Source organism: Stegodyphus dumicola, chromosome 2 (genome assembly GCF_044657685.1).
Source record: "Stegodyphus dumicola isolate Sdum_Otavi_A_Nest chromosome 2, ASM4465768v1".
Taxonomy (NCBI): domain Eukaryota; kingdom Metazoa; phylum Arthropoda; class Arachnida; order Araneae; family Eresidae; genus Stegodyphus; species Stegodyphus dumicola.
The window spans coordinates 65,198,474-65,225,859 of record NC_140769.1 but is presented as its reverse complement, the minus strand read 5'-3'; the positions used below and the strand labels follow the sequence as shown (position 1 = coordinate 65,225,859).

The 27,386-nt window shown below is 31.3% G+C and overlaps 1 protein-coding gene across 1 annotated transcript in view; it reads right to left on the bottom strand.

Annotated features, from left to right (window-relative positions):
• Positions 1-16,057: 16,057 nt before the first annotated feature.
• Positions 16,058-27,386, bottom strand: part of SCAP (SREBP cleavage activating protein) — a 112,059-nt gene continuing 100,730 nt past the window's right edge. The window contains exons 26-27 of the mRNA XM_035351342.2: positions 27,088-27,150; positions 16,058-21,552 (exon numbers count right to left, since the gene is read on the bottom strand). Coding sequence (XP_035207233.2) covers positions 21,373-21,552; positions 27,088-27,150 — 243 coding nt within the window. The 3' untranslated portion in view covers positions 16,058-21,372. The remainder of the gene's footprint in view (positions 21,553-27,087; positions 27,151-27,386) is intronic.

Sequence of the window (27,386 nt, the reverse complement as noted above, 5' to 3'; positions counted from 1 at the left end):
CGGGCGCCACTGTAGAGTCATTAAGATATTTTTATAGCACGAGTGATGGAAAATAAGAAACGCCCTCGCCGGAAATCGAACCACGGAACCACGGACATCTGGAATACACACCCAATATGCTGACCACTACACTACGAAGGCATGCTACGACAACGGGAGAAATACCTTATAAAGTTTGTAGTGGAGATTTACTTCGATAACCTAAAGGACGAATTGGTGGGCCTGAAAAAATAGTTGAAATTGACGAGATATTGTTCGTGCGTAGAAAAAGACAATGCCTGCAGGGATACTTCCACAACAGTGGATATTAGGCGAGTTATGCTGTGAAGCTTACAAGTGCTTTTCAATTTCCGAGTCGGGAAACAAGCACACCGATATCAACAATTATAGACCACTTCGTACAAAACAGAAGCTTGAAAAGGCTGGTTTCCGCCATTTTTCAACAACGGGTGCTAACATCCAAATGTGGAAAAAATGTGGGGCTCTCTTAAATGGCAAAACAAAAAGCAAAGGGGTGCGGCTGGACATCACCCAGAGTCGCACCTTTTGGAATTCATGTTAAATCTTGAGACATATGAATAATTTTATAATTGCATTTAGTTTCTGTTTAACATTCCCAATATTAAAAACTGTTGTTGTGAAACAATAAACAGTTTCTAGAAATTACATATGAAAACTATTCAAATTTATTGAATGTTCAACTAAAATATTGTTAAATGTAAATATACTACCAACTTCTAAAAAATATATTTACATATGCATGAAAACCAAGTTTAAGAATTTTCGAAAGTGATAATGAAATAAATATCTTTAGTTAATATATCAATTAATAATTATCTTTAGTTAATATATTAATATAAAGAAACTCGCATTATTATGTAAGCAAGGATTAATAAAACAATTAAATAGTATGAAAACTGATTTATTCAGTGAGTGAACCGGTAACAGTAATGCAATAAAATACATTAACAGATAATTGTCATTAATGTACATAAAACCACACATAGAAATGTACAGGAATTAAACTGAAATGAAAATTTTAAAAAACAAACAAATAAGCATAGCATAGCCTTTCAGAGAACACTGACCACTTAAATAACTTTTCATTTCTATAATTTAATGAAAAGTAAGCAAATACATTGCACATTTAATTAAATTCATAAAACAAATGTAAATATGCATACATGCATTTCTCAGTCAAATAAGATTAGCCTGTCAATGCTTTGTCACCATATCAAACACTTATTTGGTTTCACACACATTAAATATGCTATGTTAAAAATATTTTGCCGTTTTTTACAAATTTATACATACATCATTTATACATAGTGCTTTCTTTTACTAGAATACACCAACTCAAAAAAAAAAAAAAAAAAAGGGGGGGGGGTATAAAAACTATATATAAAGAATGTAATATGTTTAGTAAAATATATGTAAAATATGCATTATAAAAGATCTAAATTTCCTTGCATTCAAGGGAAAAAAAAGATTTTCCAAAATTCTTGTTTTCACTTTTGTAAAATTAAAGATTAATGCTGGAAATTTCACAGTAATTATAAACCTTTAATTGAATTACTCTGCAGAAATTAATCAGAATTAATTGAATGCAAGCTTTTGAATTTAGTTTATTTTGATGCAGCAAAAAATTCATATTAATATCAAAGAACAAGTCAGTGAACTAAATTATAACATGTACCGGCACCATGAGGGGAAAAAAAAAAAAAAAAAAACCACAATCCTATGCACTTTAACAGATTTATAATTTTTCAGAAATACATTAATTTTCTCTTGGTTGTTTCTCATAGCAACATGATTTGCACTACCCTTTAAAAAAAAAAAATACAGATAAACCAAATTTACAGTTGGTGGGTAGAGTAAATAAACAAAGAAAAGAAATTTTTTGGTTCATATTACATGCCTTAACAAACTCATCAGTAACTAGGACTAGATAACAATTAACAAACACAATTTTATTTTCAAACTTCACAAATGAAAAAAAGTCCTCTGAATAACAGTAGACTTAAGGGTGATGACTATATAGGAAACAGAAATCACACAAGATCATTTAATTTTTGTTGAGCATTAGAAGCATTCTGCCTACCCCCCCCCCCGAAAAAAAAAGAAAACAGGTTTGAATTTTGGCAAACCTGCTGGCTCCACGGGCATTTTTATGATTTATAAGATAAATGCAAGCTGTTCTTTGAAAGCACCCAAAAAGGCATTTTGCTCCTTACATTCCTGTTTTATGCTTTGTCATAATCAAACATATTTTATAGGCAAAGGAAATCATTTTTAATACATAATATAAGATAAGAAATAGTTTTTTTTTTTTTTTTTTTTTTTCTTTGACAAAATTCACTATGGAATGATCTAAATAAAGCAAATAAATGTGAGAAATATATGCACAATTTATTATATAAATTAACACCCACTAAAAATTTATTCTAATAGAGTTATACATAAATTAATCTATAACTGTATATACTTCATATATTTTAATACAGCAAAAATAACTTTTAAGCTAATACAATTATCTAGAAGAAGATAATTTTGTCTATTCCATTCAATGTAGAAAAGTATCTCATGAATAACTGCAGTAACCAAAGCATAGCTGCCAATCTCAAAATATTAAAAACCGGGAATTTCAGGGAGGTTTTCATGCTGTGTGGTAATGCTACTTTAAAAGAACTGCAGCCTGCTTTAAATTCATTTTATAATGCACAATTCAGATTATTAAACTATTTATGATGTGATTCTGATGTAAAATACATGAATATTTTATTAGACATTTTAAATGTTATGGTCTTTGGCTAATATCATTTCATAATTTTCTTACACTTTCATGTTGAGAAAATCCTGAGTAGGAAAGATAAACTTTGATAAATAAAAGTACATTTAATTGAAATGAAAATACAGTGAACAATTACTGTACAAACATAATGAATCTTTATAATATATTCTGCAAATGTCTAAAGCAGATCAAAGTTGAAAATGAAAAATTATTCTTAAAATCATCAAACACTAATTTGCAAAATTTAATTTTCATTAATTCAATAAATTTCTTGCTGGGAAACCTTTTTCTTTGCAGTCTTCATCACTAAAGACTAATAATTAAAAATAGGAAGATCTGGTTATCTACTGGGAGACCAGATGTAATGAATAACCAGGGGAGTTGGCAGCTATGCTAAATGGTTACTCTTTAACCAATTAAAGTTACCCACCCAAGAATTATACTGTAGATAAACCATTTTGATCACAAGATCACTTTAGAATACAATGCATTAATAAACATTACTGAAAGAACTAAGTGATTCAAATTAAATAGATATTCAATTTTTTTAATGTTTAAGATACAATATTCATTAACTTTCAGTACTATTAACACGAATGAATTATTAGCAGCTTGCCAAAAACAAGAATCTACAAATTTGCAGTTTTGATTTGAAATGCATTTAAAAGATTAACACAAACTAGATTCTGAGAAAATCAAGCTATGGCTTACTAAATAATTCTTTTACATGCATTGCAGTGAATACCAATCTGTATTTTTTTAGCATATTGTCAAATATTGGATCAAGCATGTATGTAAAAATCACTACAAAATTCTGATTATGGCTTTGAAGATGTCATACAAGGTAAATGAAGACAAATTTAGGGAAAGAAAGTTGATAATACGCTTGATCAAGGATGTAAGCAAAGATTCAGAATGACAGCAAGTGGAAGTATGTTGTATATGATTATATGTGGCGCAAAACAACACTTTCATGTGAAGACTCTTAATCAAAAAAACAAACAAAAATACTTATGATGGATGTTCCCTTTGAAGTTTGGATGACAGCTTATTTGCACAGTTAATTTTTGCAATGATGAGAGTTATTTTTACTTCTCATGCACACAACTGGCAATAAAACATCAATATAACAAAACATTCATACAGATTCAAATAATGTACAATACAATCACACCAACTGCACTATGCAATCATATTTTACTATTGCACAGTTGTACAAAAACACTTCCCAACATAAAGAACTGCATTTTCTCTGGAAATCTTGAAAGTTATCAAAGCATGAATGCAAAGTCCATTTACACAGTCTATTAATCAAAACCTTGAGGTAAATATCAATTTCATTCATGCATAGATACAAATACTTTCTCTGCTTGGAAAAATGGGCAATTAAATTTTGCCAAAGCACAAGGGCTACTCTTTGTTATTTGGGATTGCTGTGCAGCTGTGTTATGCATATGCCTACTGTCAAACTTTGATTAAATGCATAATGCAATAAAGATTAAATACAGAGATTAATAAAAGAATCACTGCATTATACAACATTGTGATATAATTTAATGGTAAAAAATAAACATTATTATTAAAATATGTGAGGTACATTTTATAAATTTCTCCAAACAGCTAAGATCTCATCTCTCTTGTTACTTCTTTGATTCTATAAGATTTGGCCTAAATCAGCATTTTTAATCCATTTTTTCCAATATAATGCAAAAGTTTTAGATACTGAAACAGATGATTAAATGTTGTATGGTTTACCTTATCAAAATCTACTGAACTGAAATTCCTACAGAAACATATACATGAACATGTAGCATGATTATGCTCTAAGTAAAATGCAGACTAAAATACTTTGTTCATTATTATTGATGAACAATTTATGATCAGATTAATAAATATATATTATATATAATAAAATTCCATACTCATTTAATCTCCAATACATTTTATAAAATTTAAATACAGTAAAACCTCTCAAAGGTAAACACCCACCACATATGGTTTCAAGGGTTCATAGATTTGTGACAGTCTAACAATAGTACTTAGAATAATTTTTAACTGTGTTTCTAAATTTAATGCTTTTACTCTCTCTTTTGTAGCTATCTTAGAGTAAAGTTAATAACTTGAAACCTATGAAATCAATTGCTCATTTTCTTTATCTTTTCAACAGATAATTTTGAAATAAAAATGACTGATTAAATATAGACTTCAAAAGCCAGAATAAACTTCAATGACACCACTTCAACATTGGTTTTGCCAGTTGCATAAACAGGAAATGGAAATATCAGTAACAATTCAGGAACATAATTAATCATTTAAAGTATATTGTGTCACAAAACAGCTTATAAGACAAATTAAGTGCAGCTGAGATAAGGATAGCAGCTGTCAGAAATGCATGAAAAAAAAATTCCATTACAGGAAGAAGGAAAAAAAAAAAAAAAAAGTTTTGCTATTCAAGGTAAATTTTTCAATTTGTACAATACTTGGAAATACTTTAGACAAAGGGTTCTCAACTGGTGGTAATCAGTGGTGGTTCTCAACTGCTGGTGGTATGCAAGAGAAAAATAGGTGGTACGTAAGAAGTAAAGTATTTTTAATTATTAAATTCAAAAATTAAAATCCCAACATCCTCATTGAATTCTTTCTCTCATACTTGTAAATTTATGCGATCTGAACTTTGTTCAAGAGTGGTGGTGGTACTAAAGGTTTTCAGTATTTGTTTAGATGGTACGTGTTAGTCAAAAGGTTGAAAACCGCTGCTTTAGACCTGTACGAAAATTATGATGTTTTGGTAGTCACAAATATATATATTTGATGACATATTTTTTCCTCAGAGAAGAATATTATAATTACTAATACTGATGTTTGTTTACATACTAAAGTATTGTTCACTTTAAGCAGCAGTCATCTATGGAAGGTGGTTGCCATAAGAGGGTTCACTGTATATTAAAAATTATACATCAACATCATTAGGCCTGCAGTTTAATCAATGTGTCTATTAGTAGTTTCATTAACCTTCAAAAACAAAAACAAAATTGTAATTTTTACTAACTTCTGGTTTATGCAATAAGTGTATAGATAAAAGAAAATTATCATGAATTCACAATAACTATGAAGTTTTGTGAATTGCTATATTTCATGTTTTACTGTTCAAAATATTTTTCATAGACAATATGATTATTTAATTTCTTAGTCCTAATGTTAATTAAAACATCTAAACTGCTCTTTTTAGAGGGGGATAAGGCTTTTATTTGAACATACATTATACAGTCAATAAATCTCTACATAACAGATTTTTGAAATATTTCCCACATATAACAGCATTGTAAAGTTTCAAGATCACACACATAGCTGGCTGATTTTCTAGAGAAACTTACAAGAAACACAATTTTTAATTTAATTTATTTTTTATTCTGAAATTTTCTGATGACTTTACAAATTATAACTATATAAAGACAGGTGTTAGAAAACCTGAATAAATGCTTAAAATTATATTTTATCACAAATTAATTGTAAACTAAACATAACTTTTAGAACTTTTTTCCTCAGAAACTTAATAAAATATTTTATTATTATTAAATATTTATAGCATATTTAATATATTCCTTTTATACTTTCTATTGTTCATTTTTTTTCTTGTAAACAAGAGAAAAATCGTGATCAATTTCTGCATTTAAAAACAATTTCTTATATTATGATTATAATTTTTCACAATTTTTAAAGACTACAATAAAAAATTTTTTACACATTTTAAACATATAAATACAATTCACAAGAAAACACACATGAATTTAAAACAGAAATAATCTTTTTGACAAATTTTCACTATTTAAGATGCATATTTTATACAGGGCTTGAATAATTAAGAAAAGTGGTTTAAAGAATTTAATTGGACCACTGCTTAGGAAAAAATGTATAGTATTATAAGCAATACACCACATGCTTCAAGAATGCACATAAAAGAGTATTGCAGAACATATACACTACTTAAAAAATAAAAAAAAAATAATAAGAGTGAAAGTATTTCCCAGCACAACACTAAATGTCACTTTTCATTTCTAAATAGAAAAAAGTATTATACTTCTCTACTTTTCTATTACATTTCTACAATATCACAGACTTAAAAATGTTTTAGAATTAGTATAATCTTATAAAATGTATAACTTTCTTGTGAAATAATGTAGAATATAATAAAAAATTGTGCAAATTACAAATATGCTTTATTAATAAAATATGAAACTATCTATTTAATGCAAAACTAGTCATACATATTTTGCTTTGGAGCAAACTGCTCAAAAATTTTATTTATAGGGGCTATTTAATATGGATTTGATGCAAAGCTGAAAAATTATATAAAATACAATTTCTAAATGTCCTATCCTACCACGATTTTTATTGGCAGACAAACAAAATTTGATTTAGAGAGAGTGTGCTAGAAAAGTCTTTATTATTATACGAATGCATAACACATAAATGAACTGTTCTTTTGAAATGAGGTTAGAAAAAGAGATTTTTTTTTTAATGTGAAGGTAAACCTTCACAAACCACCTCAAAGATGGTACTAGTGAATCTCCTCAATTTAAGACAATACAACAAACAGAACAGTGAATGCAGTTGTAAATTGCATTCAAATTCATTGTTTTTGTGTTATGAATGTGTGTAATAACATTGCTCTTTCTTGAACATGCTGTGTATGGTCTAATTGGAAAGTTTTAAGACTTGTTCTTTCATTCAGAATCGGACTTGATGTGACTAAATAATCTCTTTCTCAAATTTGAGTTCTACGTACTAATTAGCACTTTTCAAAACATTTTGTGAACAACTAAAGAAGGGGGAAATGACTAATTTGTAACATCCTCTTATGATTCACTTCATCTACTACCTTGCTGAGAGCTGGTACAGGATCCAGATGACTCAGCCTTATACCCTGGTTCATATCCCAGAGGAGGCATAAATTTTTTTGGCAATACTATCCAGTTGAAAATCCTGGAGTATTTTGAAGTAGACCCTTGGATTTGTCTTGAGAGATTCACCATCAAAACTGATGGTGAGGCAAACTCATGCTGTCACCTATAGGTGTCCAAAGATAGCCTTTAATAAGGATGAAAACCTTTAACAAGACAAAATTTTAAAAAGAAAAGAAAAACTAGATGCTTTCACATTCATGAAAGTTAAATAATTTTGGAGCAACTCAAATTTCTGCGAGCTTAATAATAAGAAATTAATGGATGGAAAACTTGCTTCCTTCACTTGCATCATCAAAGATTTTGTCACCTTACAATATATTTTATTAAAATAATTATTATCTCCTAATGTAATAATTCTAATAAAAGAAGAATATTATGTGTTGATCTTAAGTAACTGGTTCTTCATATATTTCGTATGGGAGGTGGGAAAGGAAAATGGAAATAAATTGCAAAGCTCATTATTCACACTAAAAATTATAAAAACAGGATTAATGTTCATAAGAATTTCTGACATTCATATCAGAAATATAAGTAAGCACTGCTTTACAACAGTTCGCTTTTAAAACAAGATGCTCATTAGATTTTGTTTTTCTAAAAGTAAGAGAAATACAAGATATCCCATAATTCTAAACACATTAAAAAAATCATATGAAATAAGCTAACTGTCATATTAGAGTGTAGTTTGTCTATAATATCTTATCGTATTTGACATAAGCATCAGTTTCAATCCACACTTACATTGACAGACAGCATTGATGGTATCATTCTCTAAGAACACAATGAAAAATTAGGATAAGCAGCATACATTTGATTATGTTAGACCAGAGATTCCTAACCCTTTTCTCGCATCGACTCCTTTTAAAAAAATGTTTTCCTCATTTTTCTCCATAATATATACAGTACAAAGTCCTTATTCCGGACCTCAAAGCCAGTTTTTTTTTTGGTATGCTTTATTAATGCGCGTAATGCATTTATGCATGCGTGTTTAATGTATAACGGACAGTATAAGCTAGACTAAAATTATCTTCAAGGCTCGTTTCCACTACTGTGTACGAACGCGTTGCGTCAATTGAAGACACGCCTACGGCATCTGCACAAGCGTTTCCACTGCTGCGTATCCGTAAAATATTTTCATTTTCCACCGTTAGGTGTCACTGTAATATTTTGGCGCCAAACAAGCAGTTCGCGAGTTAAGATGCTGAACATTTGAATTTTTCCCGCTTAAGCGAGTATTGTTTCTTTTGGATTTGATATGGATCCTGACGTAAAACGCAGAAAAGTTTTGTTTACTAAATTCCATGTTATTGGAAAATTTTATTTCTGCTTATGAACTGCGAAAGTAAAGTACGCTAGCAATTTTTACATAAGGTTATAATGCATATTATGAACATCACTAATTCCATAGAAGCTTAAGTAAATTTAAAAAAAAAAAGTGTTTCTAGAAGCCTTAAATATTATAAAATAATATATATATTATTAAAACTAAAATGTACTGTTAGTGAAAAAGTAAACAAATAAATAAATAAAATAAAAAAGTTAAAGGGATTAAAAAATAGTTGGTACTTTAAAAGTACAGAGCAACTGTAAAGAAAGGTTCCCGATATTTACGCAAAATTTGCTATGCTTGCATACCGCTGACTTCAGGGTCACAGCTGAATAATTTATTAGAAATCTCATTTGTTTTAAAATGCACTATGGGTAGTTATATTTTATGTCCATAAAATATTATTTTTAATTTAAACATTTTTAATTCATATCTCTTTTTATAGAAGTTATAAAAATAACATTTTTCTCTTTATATATACACACATTAGGTAAAGAAAATGGAAATATTTAATTAATTCCTGCGCTTCTGCTGGAGAGGACTGAATTTAAAAGCAATTATTATAGTAATTTTTTGTTAAAAAAATGTTTAGGGCATTAATACTGTCTCATGTTAATTGGAATGAAAGTTTAGAGTCGTAAACATCCCAAAGTCTGAGCACATGTATATACATTCACATAAAAGTGAAACGAAAATATATATATATATATCTGCAGGGTTTCAAAATAAATTAAATTTAAATAATTCTCTTGTGCCATTGCTGCAAAGAATGAAATTTGAATTTAACAAACATTTTCTATTCGTAAAAAGCAAATTAAAAGTTAATTAAATTTAAATGAAATTTAATGCAAACAAAGAATTAATTATTGCTTCGAACTAATATACAATATCATTTAAATTCTGAGAGCATATGTAAATCAAGTGCAAGTATCAAAATCCATGAATAAATATATAATTCCAAAAATCTATTTATCCTATTATTCACTTATGCATTTTTATAAATTTTTTAGGATTAAATCTATCCTATTCACTTATGCATTTTTATAATTTTTTTAGGATTAATAATCTATCCTATTATTCACTTATGCATTTTTATAATTTTTTAGGATTAATAATCTATCCCATTATTCACTTATGCATTTTTATAAATTTTTTAGGATTAATAAATTTTTGGAATTATATATTTATTCATGGATTTTGATACTTGCACTTGATCTACATATGCTCTCAGAATTTAAATGATATTGTAGATTAGTTTGCAGCAATAATTAATCATTTCTTTGTTTGCATTAAATTTCATTTAAATTTGCTTTTTACGAATAGAGAATGTTTGTTAAATTCAAATATATATGTACAGGATAGGCTTTAAATTAGTATTATATAATTTTAATTTTTTTGTGGGAAAAATTTAAATAAATAAGAGCATAAATAAAACAATATATTTAATGCATGTAATAATAGAAATAAATTATAAAACACGAATATAGATCAAATTGGAATAAAAAGGTAAGAAAGTTACAGACAGGGTGCCAAAAGCGAATGGGATTCGAACTCACGACTCCAAAAAATTAACATCCTCACCATCACTTTACCACTAAGCTAGGATTGCATGTGAGTCGCATGCATATTTTGGCTTATATACATCATCAACTAAATCAATTCTTAAAACTTAAGTTTTTTGGTCTTATTTCAGTGTGCTTTCATCTGAAAAATTTACCAGAGTTTGTTCTTCAGCTTCTAGTCCATTTTTTACAAAAATCATTATCTTTTAAAGTGGCGTTCGGATTGAAGTTAAACGGGCTGCTAAAAATATATTTCATGTGCTTACAAATATATGTTATCCAAAAAGATATATTTATAAAGGGAAATACAAATTTAACATACTCTTCAATGAACTGGAGTATTTAAAAGGCTATCAAATTTAATTTATAATTAACGTTTTTAGTTTTTACCTGTTTCAAAAGAAAAAAATAGCAAATTTTTTAATCATATCTAATTTGCTATAGCAGTTTGATATAGTCAGACATTCATTTTCATTAAAGCTAAATGAGTATGCAGAACTAGGGAATGATTATCAGAACAAATTTTGCTATTTCATGGACCTGGAATTATAATTTTTGCCACTGATTTTCTTGAACTGAATTTCTTGAACGAACAAGTACTGTAGTTGCAGTTATCTTGTTTTTCTTATGTTTTTTTAATTAAATTCAGCTGATTGCTGTCTTTTTCAGCACGCAGATTTCTCGCTGTAATGTTAATTCAGAAATAAGTATTTTTTAGCAAAACGTTCTTTCCCTGTTAGCAAGTGTTCATCGCTACTTCTGCCGCCATTAATTTTTAGTGACTGAACCTGATTGCTCCTTTTTTACCACGTGACCCCAACGCATCCGCAGACATACGGATAGAAGTTGAACATTGTTGAACTCCATCCGTATGTCATCCGTCACCGCACACCGACCAGATTGCAGATGTCAATCAAAGTGAATTCGCTCGCTGATTGGAGAAACGCATACGCACCACAACGCATACGCAGCAGTGGAAACGGGCCTTTACTGATTCTAAGGCATTTCAGTTAATGTTGCAGATTATGCTGTTCCTTAATCTTCTAATTGGATCCGGCTTATTATTTTTTTGCAGACTGTTAGAGCAATTTTATAAAAATTAAGCTTAAATTTTCACTTATTCAAAAAGAGTTTCCAATTCTGGAGCTGCCAAAGGATCTACAAAGAGAAAGCATGTTTCGATGTCCATCAAAGAAAAAGTGGAATTGCTGCAAAAAATGGATAAAGGCATATCGTCTCAAAATTATGCGAGGAGTCAACTGTATTGGAAAGTCAACTGCATATGACAACATTGGAAAGTCAACTGTATATGACACAAGCAAAAAGAAAATGGAACTTTTTGAATTTTTTGTGTATTCCGAGACTTCACATGCAATGAATAACAGAAAAAGGGTTCGTTATGCTAAAAGTGATGACCATGACAAAGTGATGATTGAATGGGTCAGACAGCATTGCAGCAAGGAAGTGCCACTGACAGGTCCAATGCTAATGGCTCAAGACAAAATATTTCATGAAGAAATGAACATAAACACTGAGTGCACATATTTGACAGGTTGGTTAACCAAACTTAAAAATTGTCATGGTATAAAACAATAAAAATTTCAGGTGAAAAAGATTCAGCTGATACTGAAGCTGCTGAACAATTTGCAGATGAATTCATTGAACTCATTACTAGTGAACAATTACCTCTAGAACAAATTTACAATGCTGATGAAACTGGTCTTTTCTGGCAATATGTACCATGAAATACCTTGGCAACCTCTACAGAAGAGGCTCCAACTGGAGTCAAAGATTCCAAAGGGAGACTAACAATTTTAACGGGTGCAAATGCTGCAGGAACACACAAATGCAAACTTTTCGTAATCGGAAACCATGCATGACCTCGAGCATTTAAAGAAATAACAATTTTCCCCATTATATATCACGCAAATAAAAGAGCATGGATGAGACAAGCGTTGATGATTGGTTTGAAAATCATTTTATACCTGAGGCTCGGCGACTTTTGAATTTGGTTGGTTTACCTGATGACTCAAAAATAGGCCTTGTTGACAACTGTTCACCGCATACTTCACTTAAGTTTTAGTGAAAGATAATATATCCGTATTATTCTTTCCTCCAAATTGTACGTCTATCATTCAGCCTATGGATATGGGAATAGTGCACGTGCTGAAATGCAAATACAAAGTAGCATTTTTAAAATCTATGTTAAATTTCTTGGACAATGGCAAGACTATTCAAGACTTTTTGAAATTTTTTAGCATAAAATCTACTGTGTGGAGCATTGCAAGATCATGGGAGGATGTATCTCCAGATACGTTAAAAAATGCTTGGCATAATTTATGGCCAGCTACCATATGTCATCGTGAGGACGGTGAAGATGATAGCTGCGAATTTGAAGGTTTTCGGACATCGCAAATTAAAGGTGAAATTTTCCAGTTATTGGATTTTGTAAAGAAATGTGGAGAAGCAGTAATAAATGATGATATAACAGAAGTTTGTCATTGCAAAAAAAAATGCCCCAATCATCAATCAATTAACGGATGGCAAAATCTGTAGTATGGTTCTAGATCCAGAAAGTATCGCTTCCGATAATGAAGAAAGTAACAGAGAGGTTATTGAAAATAAAAAAATTTCGATTGACAAGTTAGTTGGTATTCTCGACACAGCAATGACAGGGCTTGAACAGTGGAACTTTGTAAATGAACAAGAAATTATGTATGTTTATAGAATTAAAGCGAAAGTATTAGCACAAAAAACGAAGCAACTTAAACAACTTACATTGAAAGAAATGTTTAATAAAATAAACAAATAAATATTAAGCTTTTTTTTGTAAATTTTGATACCTTTTAGATCATAATTGTTTTTTATTTCATATATTACGGTTTCATATTTTTAATTATATAGTTTCTGCATGCCATCTTACCAGATTTAAATTGGTGATCTATAATATGGAATCGTCAAAGTCCTAACGAGTCCAGATTACGGACTTTGTACTGTAGTATAAAACCTAATCATAATACAAATAATTGCATATAAAAAACTTAAAAGATAACTATGCTCATACTAAGAGTATGAACAAAAGTTTTGGGAAAAAAATATTATGCTTTATTATTTTTTGTATAATTATTAATTTTACAAATAAAAACAAATTGTTCTAATTGCAAAGAAATTTGATTTTAATTAACCACTTGGCAGCTTTGCCCACGTGGTAATGCTTTTTGTGAGCAGAGCAATTTGCCCATATGTGATGTGGACATCCCATTTTCATAGGCTCACATTTTTTATTACAATATATAATTTATTCTAGTTTACTTTTTGAATCACTGACAGTATTAATGATCCATGGAACAAACTTCCTTCGTACTTCTACTTTGATTTGTTGTGAAATGCACACTTTTGTTTGGATATCTTATATTACGGTTCATGAAAGTTTTTATTTAGGTAAGCTTTGAAGAAAATTTTTATACAGGCTTATCAGAAAAGAATCATCTGATTACAAAAATTAATATTTTTAATTGTATACAATAAAATACAGGTGTAAAATTGTATTTTTGCAACAGGTGGCAACACTGTTGTCATTAACCTGTTTTTGAAACTTTGAAAAGACATGGATATGGTGTCTATGCAGGAGAAGGCCTTTTGTGTGCTCTTCTTTGCAAGAAGTCAGCCAGTTATCACTGTTCAGCATGAATTTAGGAGAAAGTACCATAAAAATACAGTATCAATATCTCACATTATCAGAAGGTGGTACAACCAGTTCCAGGAAACAGGATGCCTGTGTAAAAGGAAAATTTCAGGGCAACCAGGTGTTTCAGCAGAGAATGTTGAAAGAGTGAGATGGACTTTTTATGCAGTCCAAAGAAATTGATGGTTCATGCTAGTCATGAGTTTGGGATAACTCTGTCTACTGTTTGGACTATCTTGGGGGGCAGGGAAATGCATTTTAACCCCTTAATCTACAATGACGGGCATAGCCCGCGTACGATGGTAGGGCCAAACCTAACTTTCACGGGCATAGCAAGCGTAGGGTGATTGGGCCAGAAGTGAATATTACGTGGAATATTTAATACACAATTACCGTCTGATGCAATAATTGTGGTAGACGCAAGTATTACAAAATGTTTATTTATACAAAATACAAAATTAGTAATCTGTAATGGTATGATATATTTCAAAGCATTCTGGTACACATAACGGAACTTTACACTTTTTACACTCGTGTTCTACGTTGATTTTCTCGTACTTGATCTGCATACCGATTCGTTTCGGTTACAATATTGTTCCAAAATATGTCATTATATATTAGATTAAATATATCAAATTCTTCTCTATTTCCTCCTAATTGACATAAGGCTTCCTCTCTTATGACAGGAGTCATCATATAGTCCCAGATTTTTGGACTATTTCTTATTTCTTTCCAAAGCGAGGACTATGGTAGTTGATCGTTATCGGATGTATCATCAATAATTATTCACCTATACTTTCTTCGAAAATTACATAATTTGTCATGTTTATGATTGCCTGGATTAGCGTGTTACACAAGTCGTGCAAATGCCCCGAACGCTGCACGAGCTTGTATACAATTTCGGCCCAACATCTTCGAATCTAAATCGTAGGTTAAGGGGATGAGAAAATCACTTTTTGGAGAAATTTTATTGTATTCTCTTTATATTTTAATTTAGATGTGTGATACTTGAAGGGTAGAGATATTAGCTATATTTGCATTGAATTATATGTAGAGTGCAATTGGCATATGTATAAAAACTTATTGAAAAGATTGTAACAATTGTAAACTTTTACCGAATATTAAGGCTTGAACAAAAGAATAACTACAGAAATCACGCTTCAAATGTCACGCTCATAACGTTCACTTTGAATATAATCACAAATTTTCTAAGCCTTACAAACTGCAAAGCATGCAAGCATTGAAGCCTAGTGACAAGTTGCATGTCTAAACTACCGGTTTTTCATGGATGAAGCTATGCAAAATGAACATTTTTTAAATCAGATTGCACTTAAGGATGAGGCCATCTTTCTTCTAAGTGGCAGAGTAAAGTGCCATAACGTGCGAATTTGGGGGATCAGAAAATCCCCATGCCTGTACTGAACACAAAAGGGACTCCTCATAAATAAACGTCTTTTGCGCAGCATCTTCATCACAGGTTTAAAGTAGTATTACCTACATCAATATGTTAGAAATTTGGCTTTTCCCTCAGTTGAAGGAAGATATGCAAAATTTCATTTTTGAATAAATTGGTGCACCGCTCCATTGGCATTTGGAGGTTTGTAAATTTCTAAACACAGAACTACCACACCATTAGATTGGTTGCAATAACATCAATGATTTGGCCCTTCATAGCTACCCTCCTAGGTCACCTGATTTAACCCCATATACTTCTTCTGTCTCAAAGATGTAGTGTTCATATTACCTTCGTAATACCATTCATACCTAAAAAAAATGCCCAACCTTTTTTTTTTTTTTTTTTTAAATAGCCAAGCGCTTTATTCAATAGGTATTTAGCCTTGTGCCACTGCAAGGGCAAGAAGTGGTGGCCATTTCATTATGGAAGCACTTAATAGGTGGCCACTGTTGCCTCCGATGAAAGGATGGACATTTACAACCATGCCTTCATGCCTTCTATGGAATTCAAATCCGGGCCCTATAGCAGTCAGTGTCACAAACCACTTAAGAATTAATTTTTCCTTCTTTTCTTTCCTTTCCATTCCCCCTTTTTTTTTAATCATCTGGGAGCCAAGTTATTATTTGCAAAACATTTGCTTCTGTGGATAATAGTCAAATAGTGTACATATTACAATGAATTTCTCAACTGCAATTTTGTGATTGCTTTGAGGATAACTGCGACACAGTGTGCAAATTCCTAATGACACACATAATGAGGTGTTCAAACTGTTAAGGACACGAAGTTATGATGTATCGAAGTGGACAAGTAGTATTTATGTGAACAATGAACTTAACAAAAGTGTACTTCAAATTTATCAAAAATTAACTTAGAACCCAGTTTATATGAACATCATATACTTTAGGCTATGGAGCTATCAACTGCCTGAACTGATGTGACTGGCCTATTCTGTGGATAACTGCAACAATACAGACACACAGTCATTAGGTGCCTAACTCATAAGAACATGAAGTTATGACGTATTGAAGAAGGACATAGGTTTAAAAACTGGTTAATACAGTCAAAAGTCGTTAATTCGGACACCCATAATCCGGACCTCAAAGCTAAAATCTTTCTGCGCATGCGCCGCATTGACGCATGCGCATAGGCGTTTTACTCGTGTGCCCAAGACATTTACGACTGCGCATATGCGTCTGCGCAAGTGCAGAATACGTTTTCGCGTGTGCGTTTAACGTATAACGGATGGTATAAGCTAAAATTATCTAATTATCTATTTCAGTTAATGTTGATGATTGCGTTGTTCCTTAATCTTCGAATTGGATGCGACTTATTATTTTTTGCAGACTGTAAGAGCAATTTTCTAAAAGTAAGCTTGAACTTTTGATTATGTCAAATAGAATTTCCGATGCTGGAGCTCCCAAAGGATCTAGAAAACGAAAGTATGTTTCGATGTCCATCAAACAAAAAACGAATTGCTACAAAAAATGGATAAAGGCATATTCTTTGTTTATCTAACCGTTCTGAAATCTGTTTATCGATTCCACGCTGCTCTGCGCGGGGGGGGGGGGGCGTCCCGGCGTGCAATGAACTGGAAGTTGATTTGTCAACACTATCGTTATCTTCAGATGTTTTTATTTGATTCGGCTTATAATTCCTTACTAAATGTAGTATTTAATTTCGATGTACTCCGTCTTTCATATGATTTAAATCAAGTTTCTCGTCATTATAAATACCACGAATACAAATCAAATAGTTTTCTGGTTGCAATTTTCTAATTTCGGCTATGCGTAAGGTATGCTTTACGCATCTGCGCGTTGAAAGAAATGTTTAATAAAGTAAACAAATAAATATTAGGCTTCTTTTCTGGTAAATTTTGATACCCTTTAGATCATAATTGCTCATTATTTTATAAATTACGGTTTCATATTTTTAATTTTATAATTTCTGCATGCCATCTTACCAGATTTAAACTGATGATCTATAATCCGGAAAAATCGATAATCCGGAATCGCCGAAGTCCCGACGAGTCTGGATTAAAGACTTTTGACTGTATATAAGTTCCGCTCTCCACAATATAGATCCTATCCATGACAATGTAATGATTAATTGATTGTATATTTATTTTCATATGGATTATTATGTATTGTATAGTTGACATTGTCAATTTAGCATTGTAATATTACTATCATTGACTCAGTGAATGTCACAGGCGGTGGATGGTAGATTCTTTTCCGTCACATGGACATAACTCTGATTGCTGTAGAGCCTTAGGTTCGAGGTCTATGCGACTGCGTTTCGGTTACTAACCACTATATCAGCAGGGTAGTTGTTTGCCTAAACCTATGCATTGTTAGCATTTGTGATGCTTTACAAACAGTTCATAGTGAAACATTAGAATGTTTTTGGCAAGAAATGGCATATCACATTGATATTATACAGGTGACAAAAGGAATTCATATCGAACAATTTTGATAAAAAGTTTCAACAATTTTTCTTTACAATGACATATTATTTATAATTTTCTATTTGTAATTATGGAAAATATTGAATGTTTTAATCAGATGATTCTTTACTGATAATCCTGTATTTTTATTAGCTTATTGTGAAAAATTAATAACTGATCTTTCAAGTTGTATTTCTATAGTTTATTTTATTACATTTTTGGGTGAACCCAAAATAAATTATTTTGACAATGACAGCAGTGATTATGGAAAATAACAAGATATTGCTGCCAGGACCGTAGCGTAGGATCTTGTGCCCTTTTAAAATGCCTCATACTGAGTTAAAATATCAACTTGTATAGTTTGACCGTCTCAAGCGCAACCCTGGTTAGCATTCTGCCAAAACACATAGACTCTTCTGAAATGGAAGGTATTACTTGCTGCGACGTGAAAGGTATTCTCTTCTCCAGAAAGAGCTATGCTGGAGGGAAAGAACTACATCTAGGAATTTTATGATGTGTAATACATACAAAATGGCAAGTTATGGAAAACAAGTTTGCCATTCACAGCAGCATGGGTGAAAAATTTGAACTTTTCAAATTTCTTGATCTGCTAAGTAGTCAATGTAATGGCTGCACTTGATGTATTAATGTAACTTTTTAAATAATATTTAACATACAAATGCTTTACTTAGTTCTTAAATTACGTCATTCAAAAACATTCCACTCATATCTTGTTTTCCATAGTAAATTACTGACTTGACTAAAGCCTGCTTCTAGTATGTAAAATGAAGGAATAAATCAATAATACTAGTTTGGTAACACTTTTTATTCGGGATATTTCTCTCAGATTATTTTTAAATTCCAAAACTTAGCATACATATATGTTTTGAATAAGACTTATGCTTGAACATTGTCTTTCAAAGCAATCAACTCTTTTTGCATCATAATATCAAGATCAAATATATCACATTTCAACAATTTGGTGAGCACATTCAAATTTTAATTGTCTTGGATGTAAACCTTAAAATCCTTTAAATTTTGCAAGTTGTTTTTACATAATAGTTATATCATCTAAGGAAGTTTTGAGTTCTTCATTTTTTTTAACTGCATTTTCAAATGATCCTTCTTGCTTTTTACTTTTCTAATATTGTACTTACTGCACAAAAATAAAAATATATTAAATATTTTTTGCATATTTTCCCATATATTTATTTCATGATTTCTTCTTTACTACATGATATAGCTTTATGCCAATAATCAATTAATTACTAATTTTATGTAATTTTTTGTATTTTTATTAATTTTTCTTGATTATGCTGATTAATTGCCAACGTTTTATTATTATTTTAAGGGCACAGCACCAATCCTCCTAATCAGCACAAGCCAACCGTATAATCAAGAAATAGGGCTGGCCAGAAGGAAACAAATATAAGAAAAAACAAAAAAGTCCAAAATCTGAATCTCAGTGCTGAATTCCAATTCTACCTTTGTTTGTATTTATCATTTTCATTATTGTCTCTGCAAAATCTTTCAAATTTGAATAGTTCTTTTTAAAATCTTCCTTAAAATTCTTTCTATATTTCTCTCTTGCACTCCAGGTAAGCGTACATTCATCAACAAAGTGCCTAGTGTCCCCAAAATTAAGCATTTATCATTATTCTGTAGATGGAAAAGATTAAAATATGGCGGGAAACACCCATGATTAGTCAGTACCTGATTTATATCAACATTATTTACAATATTCATCTTCTTGTTTAACTTTATATTTTTCATTAACTTTTTTCTTATTAGACAACTCCCAGCAAGAATTCCATTCTGTATAAATTCAGTTTTCCATTTCAGCAATAGTCTTTTTTCTTGAATCGTGGATATCAAAATTATCGGTCCCATCTCCATGTGCCATCATTTTAGCAATGGTGTCCACCCTTTCATTTCAGACAATTCCACTGTGTACTTTCACTCAGTGTTATTTAACAATATGTTTGCCCATGTATATTTTGCTATCAACTGTTTGATCATCATAGAGTCCCTACAAAATTTCGAACCCCAGGGAATCAATTAGAAACAACAACTTTCTCATTTGAATAGAATCTCATCCTATGTAACTGCCTTTTCAAAATTGAAATTACTCAGAAATCACATCACTTAGCCTATGCTATATGCAGAACATTCTAGCGTTGAATGACTGGTTTCAGACAATGCTGCAGTAGCAGTAGTTTAAATCAATGAGTCAAAGGAAAATGTTTCTTGAGGAAATTCAGTTTTTTTCTTCCTCATGACTCAACATAACTGATTTTCAAGATCTTTATATAATAGTCAGTTTTCACTGTCTACTTGCACGTATGCAATGTTGATACCCATAATCACAACAGATAAGCTGACAGAACACACTTTGTTGATCACTCACATGCTACTGCCTTTTAATATCTTTAATAGTGAAGTATTGGAGTATACAAAATTAAACCATACAGAAATAGCCACCTTTGTCATACAGTAATAGAGATGTCTTTTTCAACTACCATGAAAAGAAAAACATACAAGGTACTTCCTCTCATTAAATCAAATATTGAATTTAATGGTTGCCCAGCTATAGGTTCAAACAAAACCTTCACAAAACTTAGTACATTGTTGCCACGTCTAATGTCAGGAAAGAGAAATACAGGTAGTCTCAAAACTTTCCAATTAGTCCTTTTATTTAAGTTATTATGTCAAAATATTAGCTAATACCTTACAAACTATGCCTTATTCTTGTTTGTTGTATTATTATTAAACTTGCACACATTTTTAATAAGATAAACAATGTCTATTGCTTTAGTACAGTTTAAATGAAAATTCACATAATTCTAACATAGTCAGGTGGTATTTCAAATAAATTCATCAGCCTACTGTCAGATGAATAATTCCACTGAAGAAAAATGGCATTTAGAATTTTTAGCCCATTTTGATGTAAAAATAAAATATATTAATTCTAAAAAGGCACACAAACATACAGAAAATGGTATACCTAATGACATTTCAATATTATAATTAAAAAATTTCCTCGTCTTAAATAAAATTAGGGTTGAACATTAATTGAAGCTATTATATTAAAATGAGAAATACAATTATATATTAAAAATACAATGTATAATTTAATATTTATAAACACTACTCAGATTTATCAGATATGGCAGGGAAATTGATTATGAAAATTTGTGGTCCATAATCACATACTACTGACTGACCAGACAGTTTCAGTAAGCGTATGTGAATAGAGTGATCACCACTGCCAACCATGATCATTCGAAGAGCTTCACCATGATTTACATCCCATAAAACAAGGTTATCCTGCAAGGGAATAAAGGTACCATTTAAGAAAATTCATATTGCATATAAAATATATTTAAAAATAATATAAGGTAAATGTTATTCAGTATTCTGATGGCATCAGTATTAAAATAAATTATCAATATTTAATGAAAAAGATTATTCATTTTGAAAACTGAAATATAATTTCTTATGTCCCTCCCCATTTTTATAACTCTCTTTTTTTTTTCCACTCTTCAACAACAACAAAATTTCCAGTAAGCTTTTTATTTTTATGAGTGTTCAAGGACTTTACTCAATAATCTCTGTAATTCATGCTTGGAGCAGAAATTAAAATGCTTTTGAAACTTAAATGCTTGGAGCAGAAGACTAAAAATCCACATTCCCCATCAATAAATATCAGCTGAATCTGTGAAAAAGGTTACAGAAATGGTCTGTATGTAATTTACTACTCATGCACATGTGTGACTTAACACACATTGAGCCCAATGCCAAACCAATGGCCGGCGTTTAACTGGGACCAGCACTGGAATTTTCAGTTGGCTGGCGTCAGTCCTCAGGACCGACAGTATTAACATTCACAACCACAAGCTTTGTCACGTACAGAAAAGACTTGTATGTCAGTAGCCGACACAGCTCACTAACAGATAAGCTCTACTCAGTGCATGAAGTGACAATTGGTCGATGTGACAATTTGATCGACAATATGAGAGTCGACGATTCCACTCTCATATTGCTTTCCAGTAATTTCGAGAACCAGAAAGTACTAGAAATATCTTGGCGGCCAGTTAAAAACTATTTAAGGCTGAAGGGAAAGTATTTGCTCTCAGTTACTTAATTATTGCTGTTGCGAGATATTAGTTCCGCATGAACTGAGATAATCCGAATTACCTTTATCTCTACGTGCACTTTGCATTGCATTGTGTTTAAGATTCTTATTAGTTTGCTGTGTGACTACTGACTGTATCGTGTGATACTGTGAGCTGTTGTATAAATATTTCTATGGAAAATTCTAGAGTTCTGAAATATTTCTTTTGATAAAATAAATTTTATTAACTTATTATCAGACTTATGCATTCATGTGAACCTGTATGCACACAACAATGTTGCAACAACTGAAAAGAAATGAAAATAAGAAACCCCATATATTTTAAGAAACAAAAATATAGGTGAGTATTTGATAAGAGTGTTGCTCTGATTAGAATGAAAGACTAGCTACTTAATTAATTATAATATTTTACTATGGTACAAGAAGAAAAATTAAGAAATATTATTACTTATTTTTCAGACATGAAAGTAATTAGTGTAGTGAATGTAGGTGTAAACTGAAATCACCCAATTACATAAAGATATTATGGTGATTGACAGCACGCAGTTTATACATATATAGTAATTACCTATGTAGTCTAATTATCATTTAAATGGTGTAATTATTCTACACAGTATGATAATTAAATTTCTTGTGCTTCTTCTAGAATTTTACATGTTAAAATACCAATTATAAGACTACCAAATGTTAGAAGAAAAATATACCCCTTACCCCAAAAAAGGCATGTGGAAAAGTGCATAAGTATCCAATATGGAGGCTTAGTGTAACAGAAGAAAGGTTTGAGTTTGGATATTTTAAGTTCCAAGCTGTTCCATCATCACTGTTTCATAAAGGATGAAATTACAATTAGAAGGTTCCTTACTTCCTTATATATTTCATGATTGTGGCTCAATTTCTTCTGGGTGCATATATTATCTTAAAAACATATATGCACCCAGAAGAAATTGAGCCACAATCACGAAACTTGGTAGGAATGTAGTCTGGCAAGAGATGCAAATGACTTTAATTTTGACACCAATGAGACAAGTGTAAGCAGAGATGCATACATGACATGTGCAGCTGGGAGAATTTAAAAGCATGACTGCTCTTACTGTACTGCTATTCAAATGAATCTGTCAATTAGGGTGGAAGGTATTGTGACTAGAGATGCCTCTGAGATGTAACCGATGGCAGTACGAACAGTTGTCAGACTTTGAGAAGGGGTGTATGTTAGGCCTCAGAGAAGCATGTTGGTCAAACAGGCATATCGGCCACCTCCTCAGTTGGAGCAATATGGTAGTTGCTCACTGTTGCTGACAATGGATCATGGAAGGGATGGTCTACTGTCGCGGAGGGTAAGGGCATCCCAGGAATACAAATGAGTATGAGAATCATGCAATCATAATAGCGGCCACTTCTGCATCGATTTATATGCATTTACCATCTTCCATGCATCCAGTGGTATCAAGAAAAAGCATTCGGATTCTGATTGTTGTGTAATTCCCACTTGCGGTGCAATAGCTTCCTCGCAAAGCTGGTTTAGGGTTGCCAGATTTGATGTGAGATCGCCCATTTAGTGATATTTGGCAAAAAAATAAAATTGGCAATATGGCATAGATGGAGTGAACGCCTAGAACACATCCTTAGCAGTTTCCTCAGGGATATTCTTGAAGGTAGGTTAAAGCTATACATACCTTGCCTGTATGAGAAGAAGAAAAGTAGTATCTTGAGCTCAGAAAGTAGCTTCAGAGTTATCGACTGACTCAGGAGCTGTACTTTAGTGCTTTGCCATGTCTTCACCGTTATAGCCCGAAGGCTGTATTGCTGATTGTTTCAGCTTGTATTTTTTTTTTTTAACAACTATAAATTATTTTACATCTGGAATAAATACTTATTTTACTATAAATTTTTTTATAAATTTTTTTACGTCTGGAATTGTCCTGTGTAATACTGGCAATTAATTGAGTTTTGCTTCTTCATCAAGTGTTATATTCCGTTACTCCGAATCCACGAACCTGTAGAACACAGAAATTGATGTCAGAAGTGGGATCTGTGAGTGATGCCAGTGACCTACCTAAAGGAAAAAGGCATGGCAGAGAAAATGAAGGCTTTGATGGACTTCTTAGCAGCTGTAACAGCCGGACAAGACGATATGAAAGCTGGATAGGAAGAGATCAAGGCAAGACAAGAAAGTTAATGAGTGCAATAAAATGGGTAAAGAAATAAAAGCCAGACAAGAAAAACTGCAAGAGAAACTCTAACATATGGAAGTGGACCAAAACAAGATTAGAAGCAACATCATGGAGCTTAGAGAAGAAACCGAAGCCAAATTGGAAGACATGAAAGCGAAAATGAAGGAAAAGTTTGAGGAAACTGGACCCAAAATAGATGTGGAAATGACAGTAGTGCCACTTGAAGAATCAAAGCATGAAGAAATGAAGAAAGTAGCTGGCAAAGTGTCTGAAAAAGATCAACAACTGAAGGATGAAACATCTTATAAGATTAAAGAACAAAGAATAAAAAGATGAAGAAATGAAAGATGAGCAATAAGCTTTTGATTCTCAAGTGCCTGGAGTGGAAATGGAAGAAAGCAATAATACTGATTGTAAAGATGAAGAAATAAAAGAAGTGGCTAGCATAGCATCTGAAAAAGGTGAAGAAATAATTCATGGATATAAAGTTCCCGATTTTCAAATGCCTGAAGTAGAAATGGAAGAAACTGAAAATGTGACTGTTCAGTCAGTAGAAACCAGCAGTCAAGTTACGAAGTCCCAGTTAGCAAGCATTGAACCACACGAAAATTCATTTGATACAGAGGTGGGAAAAGCTGATGTACAGCTTAAGCAGAGTGTTCCAGTATTGCAAGAAAATACCTCCACTTCATAAACTAAGCATGAATCTCATAATACAAGTTGTGCAGACACAAACTTGATTCTAAACTAAGATACTTCTGTTTGTAAAGAATCGAATTCTATTCATAACTTTAATGGAAAAATCTAACCTGGTTTTCAAGAAATAGAGGAAATTAAGCATGTACAAACTGCTAAAAATACCAAGGTGAACTGCACACACGATGCGAACAGACAACAGGGCAGTGGGCAAACTGCTTCAGATCTTGTTGTGGATGAAAAGTCTGAAAGGACTGAATCTTAAGACTGTGATATAAAAAACAGAAATACATCTCAGAACTGCAGTGAAAAAGTATTAAAGTTGAGTATAACTTGATGAAAAGCTTGAGACTGAAATTCATTCTGAACTTTAATTTATATGATTTAAAATTCTTATGTGGTTAATCTGTGTATATAACTTACACATAGTTACTTGTAAAATAGTATAATATTTCTTTTCTTTTGTTTACTTTGTTTTCTTACCTTTTTGATTGTTTTGTTTATTTGTACTGAATCTGGCTTTTGACCAAGGATCGCCTGGGATGTGCAGTCCTTAGGAGTGAGCAGTGTTGCAAAATGCCCAGAATCCCTTTACAGAAGGGTTGGGTTAGGGTTGCCAGATTTGACCTGAAATCGCCCAATTGGCGGTACTTGGCAGCAAGACTGATGATATGCTACAGAAGGAGTGAGAATATTCTAGAATGTATTCATAGCAGTGTTCTCAGTAATATTCTTAAAAGTATTGGGAGCTGTAATTTACTGCTTTGCCATAAAGCTGTCTTCACCATTACAGCATGAAGGCTGTGTTGCTGATAATTTCAGAGTGTTTATTGTAGTTTTTCAATGACTCGAAATGTTGGAATTGTTCTGTGTAATACTGGTGAATAAATTGTGTTTTAATTCTTCATCAAGTGTTACCATCAATTACTCCTATTCCATGAACCGGTAGAACATGACTATATATATTCTGTAATGCTAAATATATATATAAATTTAAAAAGAAAAACAAGTTAGCCAGTGTTATCACAACTGTGATTGTGAAACAAATTTAAATAAAATAGGTGAGACAAATTTTAATAAATAAATTAATACAATCCAGGAAATGTGCTAAGTAAAATTACTCCTCCCCCTAAAACTACAATATATCGGACATAGACTTGACTAGAGAATTTCTTCAATTCCAAATTTAATTTCAAATAGTTTTCACATATAACATATTGCACACAAACAGTTAGTTGTAAAAGTCTAACCTCATTTTTGGAGGACATTAAAAAGATTTCTGCTACCTTTGATAGGTGAATTACTTCATTCACACATACCAATTAAAAAAATAATGAAGGAGAGAACCACCTTGAAAAAGGACTTACAAATCTCATACAGCAATATTTTACTCAAATGTAAAAGTTACCATGCTTGGTGATTTACCACTTGTGCCCGTCTACATGAAAAATATCAGAATTCATAAAAATACTTTATGAGAGAGTGAACACCAAATATTTTATGCACGAATTACATTTACTAAAAATTTAATCCCCTAAGCGGCAAGGCTGTATATATATATGGCCAAGAATATTTTTTGTGATATCTGTAAGAACGTATATATATGTGCATATTAAAAATAAAAAAATAATTTGTTTTCATAGTATTTTGGGAAATTTGTACTTTCTTAGTAAAAACCCTGGCCGCTCAGAGGGTTAAAAGCATTATTATTTAGAGTTAGATCATTCTAAAGAACATAATTAAAAGTCTAAATTACATTCTACAAGTGCAAACATTCAATAGAAATTATGCAATTCTAGATCTAATACACTTATATTTTCAAAAAGTAAATTAAGATACTAAATACAGAAAAATCCAAACCTCTTTTGTGGTGACCATGATATTTTTAGTGAGAAGTATCAAACTGCAGTGGAGACTGAAATCCTGTAAGGAGAAAAAATATACGTATACACATATATATATAAATGTATATAAAAATTTCAACTTTAATTTTTAATATCCTTTTAACTCTTGATTTTAATTTAATTACTTTTCTTTCTGACCTAAAAATAGTAACTGCTTATAATAAATCACTTTTATTATAAACAGTTACTATTTTTAATATAAAATTTTGGATTATAATTTTTCAAAATTAATCCACATCACGTGATTTTTATATA